The 13609-nt window shown below is 43.1% G+C and overlaps 1 protein-coding gene across 2 annotated transcripts in view; it reads left to right on the plus strand.

Annotated features, from left to right (window-relative positions):
* MYH11 (myosin heavy chain 11) overlaps positions 1–13609 on the plus strand; it is a 153404-nt gene that overhangs the window by 105496 nt on the left and 34299 nt on the right. For both annotated transcript variants that reach the window (XM_075317961.1, XM_075317963.1), the window contains 9 exons: positions 214–332; positions 4426–4578; positions 5283–5456; positions 5540–5713; positions 5808–5922; positions 6031–6224; positions 7324–7445; positions 8014–8083; positions 9320–9480. In XM_075317961.1, coding sequence (XP_075174076.1) covers positions 214–332; positions 4426–4578; positions 5283–5456; positions 5540–5713; positions 5808–5922; positions 6031–6224; positions 7324–7445; positions 8014–8083; positions 9320–9480 — 1282 coding nt within the window. The remainder of the gene's footprint in view (positions 1–213; positions 333–4425; positions 4579–5282; positions 5457–5539; positions 5714–5807; positions 5923–6030; positions 6225–7323; positions 7446–8013; positions 8084–9319; positions 9481–13609) is intronic.

Raw genomic sequence — 13609 nt, forward strand, 5'->3', positions numbered from 1 at the left:
TGCACATCGGTCTGATCACGGACTCCCCAAGGGTCTCCTGACCCGCACTCTGTGGCCTCATAGGCAGATATTCGGGACAGAAGATCAGCAGCCAGTTTGTGATCAGACCGATGTGCACGAACTCCTGAATGAGCCCTCTTGGACTGAATGAAATATATGTCTAATTATCGCTAATTATCTAGCAATTTAATGAATTCATGTTTTGCTTTTTAGCTGCCCAGAAATGCTGTCACCTGATGGGAATCAATGTAACAGATTTTACCAGGTCCATTCTTACCCCTCGTATTAAAGTGGGAAGAGACCTTGTGCAGAAAGCTCAAACCAAAGAACAGGTAAGTTTGCAGTAATGTGCAGTTAAAGAGACTTTGTCAGGATGTTTTTGCTATGTAATATGAAGACAGTATGCTGTAAGAGTTAATGCAGAGAATTCAGCCCTGTGTCCCTTATCTCATAGTGTGTTTTTGTTTACCTGCAATTTTAGTTTAAGCCTTTTATCTTTATCATTAGTGGGTCTCAGCAGTGTGTGAGCTGTAGTCTGAATCCGCCCCCTCTGCGATTAGCAGATTCTGTCTATAAAATGTGTACTGAAAGCCTGATGTGGGCAGGGTCAACTCTCAGAGCTCCACTACATAATTAAAAATAAAACTATTTAATTAAAAAAAACCCACATATTTGGTATTACAAGTTCAGAAATACCCGATCTATCAAAATATTAAACAAATCAATCTGATTGGTAAAGGGTATAGGGAAAAAAAGCAAAACGTCAGAATTATGTTTTTTTTGTCGCCGTAAAACTGCATTATTATGCAATAACAGGTGATCAAAACATCACATCTACGTAAAAATTGTATAATTAAAAATGCCAGCTTAGGACGCAAAAAATAAGCCATCACTGAGCCCTAGATCCCGAAAAAAACGCTACGGGTCTCAGAAAATGGTGATAAAAGCGAAATTCTTTTTTTTTGGGACAAATTTCAGATTTTTCCACCACTTACATAAAGGTAAAACTATACATGTTTGTTATCTACAAACTCGTACTGACCTGGGTAATCATTTTGCCCTGTAAATTTTACCATATATTGAACTTGGTAAATAAAAAATCCTAAAAACCATTGTGAAATTGCATTGTTTTGTAATTTCACCGCACTTGGAATTTTTTTCCCTTTTTACAGTACATTATGGGGCAGACTGAATGGTGTCATTCAAAAGTACAACTCGTCCCACACAAAACAAGCCCTCCTATGGCTACATTGACAGAAAAATAAAAAAAGTATGGCTTTTGGAAGAAGGGGAGGAAAAAAAAAATGGAAAATCGCTGGGGGTTGAAGGGGTTAAATGGGCATTCAGACTCTGCTTACAGCGCAGCGGTGTCAGTGCTGTCAGATCTACTGATATCTTATGGGTCGCTTGCAATATCAGCAATATTGTGAACCTGTTCTATTGTAATGGATAGGAAAGGTGAATGAGAGAGTTGATGCAAATTGATTTTCAGGATCCAGTCCATTGGACATGTGAGTAATCTACAGCCTCTGGAAGATCCGATAGCCTTAACACTCAGCTCCCACCTCCTAGCATCTGCAGTTCTTCTTTTAATCATCCAGCCTTGTGCATTGTCATCATCAGGCCAGAATCACACTTGCTAGTGCCTCGCGTGTAACTCGCGCGAGTCTCTCATGGTAGAACCCGGCATGGCCGCACACTATGCATACAGGAGCGTCTGAGCTGCATAGAGATACATGCAACCGACCCGCTCCTGTCAGGGGAGTGTGCGGCCATGCCGGGTTCTACCATGAGAGACTCGCGCGAGTTACACGCGAGGCACTAGCAAGTGTGATTCTGGCCTTACAGCATAACTCAGGTGACTTTGTGCTAAGCCGGCTAATCAAAGGAAGATCTGCATGTCGTCAGGTAAGCAGTAGTTCTTAGGGCTCACGCATGCGATCGGGCAGGCATCAATACAAGTCATGTCACTGACCCTACTTACCCTAAGATGCAGGAGGAGCTGATCAGATTCATATTCATTTTTGCAGGAAAAAATGTCAATAAACCTTGCATTTTATTCATTAAAATCCCTGGTCTTTGTATGAATGAGTCCAGTGGGCAGTCCTATTCAGTGATTGACAGTCTTCCAATATGAATGTGCACAGTTTGCTGTGAATCAATAAGTAGGACCACCCACTGGACTTACCCATAGAAACAGCAGAGACTTCAATTATTACAAGTTATACAGAAGATATATTATTCTCCTCATCCCTTCCTTAAAACCATGCTGTCCATGAACCAGACTGCATGTAGAACCTGACAGGCTCCCTTTAAGAAACAACAGAAAAGTAAAAATTGGTTGAAGTCAAAGAAAGAAAAAAAAAAAAGAATTTCACTGGCTTATACCTATATATACTTAGATCACTGTACACCAGAGTCCTTCCCATATGCTATACAAGATTTTATGCATTAAATGGGCTGTCCACTACTAGGACAACTCCTTCTGATTCTCCATGTTTTACCCAGATAAAATAAAAAAGCCTATACTTACCTCCTGTACCAGTGCCATTCCAGCTGTCCTGTAGCTCGCATTCCCAGGGCTTAAGTGCAGTTGTGACTTTATGTGAGCCCCGCGTCCAATCAGTGCCGGCTTCTGGCTCTCCGTCTTCGTTTGGTTAATCAACAGGAAGTGAGCATTGCGGCTGTGCTCACTTCCTGTTGACTGTTTGTTTGGTCCGAAAGAGGGGAGAAGTTGATTGGACACTGATTGAGCCCCCGACAATTCTGGAACGGCACCATAATGGGAAATAAGTATAGGCTTTATTATTTTACCTCGGGTAAACATGTGGAATCAGAAGGGGTTGTCCTAGTAGTGGACAACCGCTTTAAAGGTGGCCATATGCATTAGATAAATGTTGACCTGAAAATCTTTGCTGGGTCCTCAAACAACACCTATCTAATCTGGGAATAAAACCTCCTGGAGTGATGCCACGTAATCAAAATGTTCTGAAAAGATGACACAAAGGATTACCACCTTGAAAATGAAATGACTCAACTTGTCAGGAAGCCAACCTTGAACTCTAATAATCAGGCAATGAACACTCTTCTTTTTGTACCTAGAGTGCTTCATTCAGTAGATAGCGATGGCCATGAGTTACATTCTACTAAAACATAACTGACGACCATCAATGTACAATATGATAGTCTTTTGTTTTATTGTCCCCTAAACCATAGGTTACAGTATGGAATAATGTGATTTTGCTGTAACACAGTTTGCAAGTCCATAAACTGTAGCTGAACTTTCACAAAACTTTTAAAATGTCAGAAGTTTTGCCATCACTACGATGAACCGGCAGAAACACTTACCCAAGCATTGTGATCCTACAAGACTGAAGACAAGAAGCAGAAAGTCTATAAGTCCCAGTTCAGTTTTGGAGAAGATCAATACTCAGCTGATCCCTTATGCCCCTTTTTTTTAGTAATTGATGGGGGCATCTCAGCACTCCAACCCCTACTTATCAAAACTTCTTGTAACGATCGCGGCTGGTATAGGGATAGCGTGTGGGTTTAGTGGATCCACTAGACCACAGGGGGAACTCGAGCTTACCCTCTAGTGTTAGGTGCTTAACTAAGTGCCTACCGCGAGGTGGATGCCAGGGATCAATCCCAGGGCAGTGACCAGGATTGTGGCAGCTAACCAGCAGAACAGGAGATAGACTCAGGTATAGGCACAGGTGCACGCGGGTACAGGTGGGATGTCTGAGGCAGACAGGCAGGCAGGTATGAACAGATATGATGGGCACAGCAGTGACAAAAAGATATGCAAAGGCAAGTAAAGGTGACAGACACAGGGATAATGGGACAGGAGCACGGGAACCTGGCAACTAGCTAACAGACTGGAGAATGACCAACTGACTATCTAAAGGCGTTGCATAGGCACCTCCCCTAATGTGAGGGTGCCTTAAATACATAGAGGCATTTCCGGGAAATGGCTCGCCTGTCCTTTAAAAGGATATCCGTGCATGCTGTAAGCACATTCCTGGGGAGCCTGTGCAGTGTGCACAGGCCCCAGGGCGAGATGGAGGCAGATGAGTACATGTGCGGCCGCGGAACTGCAGGGGAGGATGCAACCCAGTGGCAGCAGTGAGTAAGTTGGTGTCCCTATAGGGACGCGGGAGCTACACTTCTCTGTCATATAAAAGGTTATGTGAAAGTGCAACCACATTTTAACAACCAAGTAAAATAATATACTTAACAATATTACTTAAGATTATCCATAGATGATTTACATATCTTCATCTAATGGTTTTCCAAACCATTCCAAGACTTAAGAAACTTTCACTTTTCTGTCTTTAAGAAAGTCTTCAGTTTTGAGTCATTAATTCAGAATACAGGAAGCTGATCAAAACACTAATTATTACATTTTTTTTCTTCTAAAAATAGGCTGACTTTGCAATTGAAGCTTTGGCAAAGGCAACTTATGAACGTCTCTTCCTGTGGTTGCTCAATCGGGTCAACAAAGCTCTAGATAAAACCAAGAGACAAGGAGCTTCTTTCTTGGGTATTCTTGACATTGCTGGTTTTGAAATCTTTGAGGTAAGCAAACTGAGTTGATATTGAAAATGTATTAGACTAAATAAGGTTTTGAAAAATCAGAAGTGTAGAGATGAGCGAACTCGAACTGTAAAAGTTAGGGTTTGTACCGAACAATAGGTGTCTGGGGCTCGAACCCGAATACAGTCTTTTAAAAACAGTCTTTGTCCAAATTCAGATGCTGTTCGTATGCTAACCACTTGATCGAGCATCAGGGTGCTCGGGTACGTTGGTGCTCGGCCAAGTGAGAGCCACTTGCAGTCTCTGACTGGCTGTCGTTGGGGGTAAAAACATCATTTTCGGATGCTGTGTGTCCCAAAAAAAATCCCCTCCCTACTTTCCTCCCCCCGAAATGCTCTGTTTATGGTTGGTTGTATTTGGGCAGAGAGCCGAACTGCCCAATTATTGACTTCCATTATACTCGTTACTCAAGTCTAGCCTGTTAGTTCTGGTTCCCATTGACCTATATGGGGTTTGGGGTCTGGGAACAAGTTCAGGTCAAGTCTAGGTCCCGAAATGAACTTTTAAGTAAAGTCTGGCCTAATGCGGTGAACCCAAAAATCCACGAGTCCACTCCTCTCTAGTGATGCTGTTTCGAAGTCAACGAGCCGTTAACTCTATAGTTAGTCTAAGAGCATTTTTATCCATACTCAATGGGATGTTGATTTTCCTTTACTAATCACAACTTTTTTATTTTAATATTGTAGGTCAACTCATTTGAGCAGCTCTGCATCAACTACACTAATGAAAAACTCCAGCAGCTGTTCAACCACACTATGTTCATTTTGGAGCAGGAGGAATACCAAAGGGAAGGCATTGAGTGGAACTTCATTGACTTTGGTCTAGATCTGCAACCATGCATAGAACTTATTGAGAGGCCTGTAAGTCATTTATAGGATCCTAATTTTATAGCACAAGATGAAAAGGTCATGTAGTTTATAAATTATTATTTTTTTTATTATAGAATAACCCACCCGGTGTGTTGGCTCTTCTGGATGAAGAATGTTGGTTCCCCAAAGCCACTGATGTCTCATTTGTGGAAAAACTGTTTTCAGAACAAGGGAACCATATTAAATTCCAAAAACCCAAGCAACTGAAAGTTAAAACTATCTTCACCCTTGTTCACTATGCTGGAAAGGTACTAGGATGATATGATGAACTGGATATATCTGTTATCAACTTGGAGAAAAATACAAAAAGCATTAAAAAAAATGTTGCTTTGTCTACTATAGGTAGATTATGATGCCACTGCGTGGCTAACCAAGAACATGGACCCCCTGAACGACAACGTGACTTCATTATTGAACCAGTCATCAGATAAATTTGTTGCAGATCTATGGAAAGATGGTAGGATATGGGTTCTGTTACTAGATACTGTATGTTGCTTGATAATTTTTTAAATTCCTTTAGTATGCAGAACATGATGTTTATTACAATCCCATCTCTCTTTTCTAGTTGATCGTATTGTGGGGTTGGATCAGATGGCAAAAATGACTGAAAGTTCCCTACCAAGTGCTTCAAAGACCAAGAAAGGCATGTTCCGTACGGTTGGCCAACTTTACAAGGAGCAACTGGGCAAACTGATGACAACTCTGAGAAACACAAGTCCTAACTTTGTCCGTTGTATCATTCCAAATCATGAAAAGCGGGTAAATATCTTATATATATCGGAAGGATTTTGCTCACCAGTTGAAATTCAAGGTAGACACAGGAATACTTTCTGTATACATTTTAGATGGTTTATTCAACTTCATAAACCAACCCAACATAACACAACAAAAACAGCCTTTCTGGCATAAAGAAAATAACAAAATGAACAGTCCATATAGCTGTGGGGTTCGTCTGCTCAAATTACCCAAGAGCACAGCTATGGAGGTCTGCTGCCTCCATACACAGAGCAACAAGTGATTCCAGAGGCCTTACGTTTACTTGCTGGACCACACCCTAAGGTGGAGATATGTGAACAGCCATCCCATCCATCTCTTTGTTCCCAAAAAATCCTGCCCCTGTCATGGTCAATTAACCCTCTCAGCACCTAGTATGCTGAAGCCTAATTTCCGGGTTTCATATCACTGAAGGTAATAACCTCCATGAAAAATATCTTCCCCTCCATTGACCATGTTACTATATATATATATATATATATATATATATATAATATATATATATACTTCATTGAAAAGTGGCATGGCGTAGAGGCAGAAAACCTGATTCCAGTGATGTATCACTCCCTGGGCTGCTTGTTGTTTTGATATAATCACTGTTTGATTAGCAGAAGACTATCACTACAGGATTCGTTCTCTCGTGCAATATAGTCCTCCTGCTTTGTGTAACCCCGCCCCCACTACTGATTGGCAGCATACACAGAAAGCTGCCAATCAGTGGTGTGGGTGGAATTACACAGAGCTCAGCATTTGGAGATCTGCAGCAGAGCAAACAATGATTTTATTAAAACTGCAGCATGCAACCCAGTAAGTGACACATTGCTAGAATCAGTCTCTCTGTCTCTACAATATACTGCTCTCAGATTACATAGCAGAAACCTCGTGACAGATTCCCTTTAAGCATGTATCTTATTATACTGCTAAATATTATTACGTTGATGGTGCAATACACTCTACACACAAGACATAGGTACAAGAAAATGGGTGCTTGTTTAGAAACCTAGTCGCAAATTATATTAAATTATATATATATATATCCACTTATTTCTCATAGTTTCTGTCTAATGTTTAATCATCTCCTCAGTCAGGAAAGCTTGATGCCCATCTTGTTCTGGAACAGTTGAGATGCAATGGTGTGTTAGAAGGTATCAGGATCTGTCGGCAAGGATTCCCCAACAGAATAGTATTCCAGGAGTTCCGTCAAAGGTAAAGCCATGAAAACATAATTTAGTGTACAAACAATACCATAGGATAGTAAAAAAGGCTACACGATAATTAATGAATCTCTGGAGAAAATGTATAATTAAAGAGGCTATATGGTTCTATACATTTGTGCCTTGAAAACAGGATGTAATGTTGTACATTTGATACTTGCACCTAGAATATACATTGAAAGTTCCCTGTATAGGCTACATGGTGGACAATTATCTAAGAAGCATTGTTTATGCTAGTCTGTGCCTAAAAGGCTGCCATTGTCCATGTTTTCTTGCAAAATCGCCAGCCCTTTTCTTAACACTTTTGAAAAAAAGGGAGAAGGGTAAAAAGTTGCAAAGTTTTACATTTTTTTTTTACAAAACTTATGTACTCCAAAACGAACATTTTTTTACATCATAATGTAATTCCATAATTACTTCTTATTAATAATAATAATAATAATAATACAAATAATATTATTTATTTACTTATATAGCACCATTGATTCCATACCACTTTTACATACATCAGACACATTTTTGCCAATAATCATTCTCCCATCCTTGTTTCATTATAACAGATATGAAATCCTCGCTGCTGGATCTATCCCCAAAGGCTTCATGGATGGTAAACAGGCCTGTGTGATTATGGTACGTAAAACACAGAATGCTTGAATATGTCCCTGTCCCCTCATATTGCCTTCATGTGCTCATTTCCTAAGAACGTGATTCATATACAACCAGTTAGGCTGCGTGCCCACGATCAGTGTTCACAGCATTTTGGACGCAGCATGCTTCAGCTGCTTCCAGAAAGCTGCATTGTACAGTAAAAGCATAGTGGATGGGATTTCTAGAAATCCCGTACCCACTGTGCTTGGTTTTCCTGCAGTAAACACTGTCCTGCGGTGCGACTTTCTGATCTGCAGCATGTCAATTGTTTACTGCAGAGTCGCAAGTGTCCTCCATAGGGAGAACACAGCGCACTGAACCCTGATCGTGGGCACGTGCAGCAGCGGTCTTCTGCGTTCTCCTGCGGATTAGACTCGCGGCCGTGCAGGTCAGGACCAGCTGCGTCCAGGATGCAGCGAGTCCTGATCGTAGGCACATACCCTTAAGGGTCATTTACACGCTGCGACATTGCTAACGATATATCGTCGGGGTCAGGATGTTTGTGACGCACATCCGGCGTCGTTAGCGACATCGCAGTGTGTAACACCTATGAGCGACCTTAAACGATCACAAAAGAGGCAAAAATTGTTGGTCTGTGATACGTCGTTCATTTACCAAAAATCGTTGTCTGGTCAGTAGCGAGGTTGTTTGTTGTTCCTGCGGCAGTACAAATCGCTATTTGTGACACCGCAGGAGCGAGGAACAACCTCGTACCTGCGGCCGCCCGTAATGAGGAAGGAAGGAGGTGGGCGGGATGTTCGTTCTGCTCATCTCCGCCCCTATTGGACGGCTGCCATGTGATGTCGCTGTGACACCGCACAAACTGCCCCCTTAGAAAGGAGGCGGATTGCCGGTCACAGCGACGTTGCAGGGAAGGTAAGTCCGTGTGACGGGTGTAAGCGATGTTGTGCGCCACGGGCAACGATTTGCCCATGACGCACAACAGACGGGGGCGGGTACGCTCGCTAGCGATCGCGATAGCGAGATTACAGCGTGTAAAGAACCCTTTAGACCTTACTGATAAAATGTCTTACACATCTGATTATAACGATAAATATTACTACGCAATTAAAAAAAAATCATGGATATGTATATATTTGGTACAGATGAAACTTGAATCTGGATTCCCCAAGTAACCTAAATGCCAGTACTGTAAACAATATAATGGGGTTAATATAAAAATGTAATCTAAACATATTTTTTTATGTTTTTGCTCAGATCAAAGCCTTAGAACTTGACCCCAATCTGTACAGAGTTGGTCAAAGTAAGATATTCTTCAGGACAGGTGTCCTTGCTCACCTAGAAGAAGAACGAGACTTGAAGATCACAGATATAATAATTGCTTTCCAAGCTCAAAGTCGCGGTTACCTTGCAAGAAAGTAAGTAACATTGGTAAAAGGCAATAATAAAGTGAGCAAATACCCCAGAATGGACTGCAGAAGTGGACAGACTGATGACTTGACTTAAGGCCCCGTTACACGCAAAGACATTGCTAACAAAATATTGCTGGGGTCACGGAATTTGTGACGCACATCCGGCCTCGTTAGCGACGTTGTTGTGTGTGACACGAGCGACCGATAACGATCCCAAATACTCACCAAATCGTTGATTGTTGACACGTCGTTCATTTTCCAAATATCGTTCCTCGTTCTGGACGCAGGTTGTTCGTCGTTCCTGAGGCAACACACATCGCTACGTATGACACCCCAGGAACGACGAACAACACCGTACCTGCGTCCTCCGGCAACGAGGTGGGAGTGACGTTAATGCAGCTGCCCTTCGCCCCTTATTGGTGGCCCGCTGTGTGACGTCGCTGTGACGCCACACGATCCTCCCCCTTAAAAAAGAGTTTGTTCGCCAGCCACAGCGACGTTGTTAGGAAGGTATGTTAGTGTGACGCGTACTAGCGATGTTGTCTGCCACGGGCAGCGATTTGCCCGTGACGCACGCACGACGGGGGCAGTTGCGATTGCAGCGTGTAAAGCGGCCTTTAGCGATTTTCCCTCTCTAGTTTCTTTCTTTAGCATTCTGCTTTATAATTAGAGTAAGCTTTGTTATTTCATAGGTTTAATACAGAACAATATAATATGAAGGAGGCAGCACCCTAATATTTGTACACTATACTGATTTATCTTCCCATGTCACTTACATGACACTTCACCTCCATGATCCTACATCTTTTTGGCTTGCGTTGAATGGTGACTTGGAGTTAGGTTCCCTTCAGTCTCCCATATTCATTGCTGAACCTTCTGATATCGGCCAACCAACTTATACAGGGGCTTCTCTACTCTTCCCCGACAGATGATGACGGATAAAAAAAGGATTTGGCAATTTAAATTCAAGAATGTTCATATATATGGTAGATTTCAGGGAGATACCTTTGTGCCAAATGGTTATATGTACAACATGCAAACGTTTTAGGCAGCTGTGGAAAAAAATGTTGCAAAGTACAAATCAAACTTAGTGTCCCCAAGTAATCTAAATGCCAGCACTGTAAACTATATAATACAGTTAATATAAAAAAAATAATCTAAACATATTTTTTTTGTAATGCTAGTCACTACTTACGGATAGTACAGACGGAAGAGTAGTCAGAAAAGCCTGGGGTCAGTAAACAGGAGGACATGACAGGACACAGGGAGCAAGCAGAAACGCAGTCAAGTCACAGGCCGAGGGTCAGAATTCTAGGAGAGCAAGTATTAGATTTAGGGAGCAGACAAAGACGTGGTCAGGTAACGGTAACGGTCCGAGGTAACAACAAGAACCGGGGAGCGGGCAGAGAGGAGTCAAACAACGGTCCGGGGTCAAGAAACTTAGACCAGAACACAAGCACAACACGAGCTAAGAGCACAACTGCAGAACCAGAGAGTACGACTGGCGAGGTTCTGGGAGAGCATGATCAGTAATGAAACAGAGCGATTACCAGGAAGGTTGAAGCACCTCCCAGAACCTGCATGGAATCCTGTGCTGTCAAACAACCTGTCAGCTAGTGCTCAAACAAACAGCAGAGCATATCCAAATCCAAAATGCTCTGCACAAAGGAAACATGTCACTACTTGCTCCATAATTCAGGAAGGTGCAGCAGAACATCACCTGTGTTCAAGATGCTCTGCACAGAGGAATTGTGACCTTTTTTATGTTTTTGGTCAGATCAAAGCCTTAGGGGTACTTTACACGCTGCGACATCGCTGCCGATATATCGTCGGGGTCATGTTGTTAGTGACTAGAGATGAGCGAACTGGTCCCGGTTCGGCTCGAGGTCGGTTCGCCGAACGGGGGTCCCATTCGAGTTCGGTTCGTCGAACGTTCGACGAACCGAACTCGAACGTATAGGCTATAATGGGAGGCAATCACAAACACATAAAAATGCATTATAAATGTACACAAACAGTTAATAAACATTGCCATAACACTTACCAGTCCTCGCGATCCCTTCTGCACTCTGTCTCCTGCCGCTATTCCATCCGATGATCGCTGAATCCTCCCGGTGACCTGCACTGCCAGCAGAGATGCAGGACCTATTGTGACGTCAAAATAGCCATGTGACCAGTCACGTGGCTATTATCTCATTGGCTACAGACTGGTCACATGACTATGACACGTCATGTAGGACCTGCGAGTGCATCTCTCCGGTACACGGTGCACATATGTGTATCGCCGTGTACCGGCGACATGCTCTAGCACACGGTCGACTCCCCGTTCCGTTAGGGACCGGCTGACACAGCCGGTCATTACCGGAGATCACCGTTGCCATAGCAACGCAGTTAGCGGTGACGTCACTGCTAACCGCGGCTCCGAGAGCACCGTTGCTATGGTAACGCGTCTGTCAGCGTTACCGCTAGCAGCCAGCAGTGATCACTCACGGAGTGAAGGCTGCACGCTGCTTCCCGATTGTAGTGATGATTGTAGTGAGGATGGAGGTTCCCCAGCCCCAAGTGATGAGCTGGTGAACCTCATCCTCACTACAATCGTCACTACTACTACACTAGTGATGATTGTAGTGAGGATGGAGGTTCCCCAGCCCCAAGTGATGAGCTGGTGAATCTCATCCTCACTACAATCGTCACTACTACTACACTAGAAAGAAAGAAGACAGAAGAGCAGGATCGTGGAGGGCTGACAGGGGGTAATAAAGATGGAGTCTCTAATGTGTCTGTGTATTTATTTCTATTAAAGTATTTTTTCTCTATGTGGTGTCTTTTTTTTAACCCTTTATTGGAGATTCTTAATGGCCGGGTCAAACGTGCCTGACATTAAGAATCTCTGGCTTAATACTGGCTAGTAAAACAAAGCCAGTATTAACTCATGATTACCCAACAAGCCACCCGGCTCCAGGGCTGTTGGAAGAGTTGGATACAGCGCCAGATGATGGCGCTTCTATGAGAGCGCCATTTTCTGGGACGACTGCGGACTGCAATTCGCAGCAGAGGCGCCCACAAACCTCGGGCTAACCTGTGCTGCGGATTCCAATCCCCAGCTGCCTAGTTGTACCCGGCTGGACACAAAAATAGGGCGAAGCCCACGTCATTTGTTTTTTAATTATTTCATGAAATAAGTGAAATAATTAAAAAAAACGGGCTTCCCTATATTTTTGGTTCCCAGCCGGGTACAAATAGGCAACTGGGGGTTGGAGGCAGCCCGTGGCTGCCAGCTGTACCTGGCTAGCATACAAAAATATGGCGAAGCCCACGTCATTTTTTTGGTGGGCAAAAAAATTCTGCATACAGTCCTGGATGGAGTATGCTGAGCCTTGTAGTTCTGCAGCTGCTGTCTGCTCTTCTCCATACAGACAGACAGCAGCTGCAGAACTACAAGGCTCAGCATACTCCATCCAGGACTGTATGCAGAAGTTTTTTGCCCCCTGAAAAAATTATGTGGGCTTCGCCATATTTTTGTATGCTAGCCAGGTACAGCAGGCAGGTACGGCTGCCCCCAACCCCCAGTTGCCTATTTGTACCCGGCTGGGAACCAAAAATAAAGGGAAGCCCTTTTTTTATTATTTCATGAATTTCATGAAATAATTAGAAAACAAATGACGTAGGCTTCGCCCCATTTTTGTGTCCAGCCAGGTACAACTAGGCAGCTGGGGATTGGAATCCGCAGCACAGGTTGGCCTGAGCTTTCTGGGCCCCACTGCTGCGAATTGCAGTCTGCAGCCGCCTCAGAAAATGGCATTTTCATAGAAGCGCCATATTCTGGCGCTGTATCCAACTCTTCCAGCACCTGCCTGCTATACCTGGCTAGCATACAAAAATATGGCGAAGCTCACGTCCTTTTTTTGTAGTTTTTTGGCAAAAAAAATAAAAAATGCTTCCCTGGATTTTCCATTGCCAGTGAAGGTAACACCAAGCAGTGGGGGTTAGCAGCCAGTAGCTGCTTGGATTACCCTTAGTTAGCAATACAAAAAATGCAGCGGGAGCCCATATTTATTTTTTTTAATTATTTATATAAATAACTAAAAATAAAATGGGCTTCCCTGTATTTTGATTGCTGGACATCACAGGGCTG

The sequence above is a fragment of the Anomaloglossus baeobatrachus genome, chromosome 7, assembly GCF_048569485.1.
Source record: "Anomaloglossus baeobatrachus isolate aAnoBae1 chromosome 7, aAnoBae1.hap1, whole genome shotgun sequence".
Taxonomy (NCBI): domain Eukaryota; kingdom Metazoa; phylum Chordata; class Amphibia; order Anura; family Aromobatidae; genus Anomaloglossus; species Anomaloglossus baeobatrachus.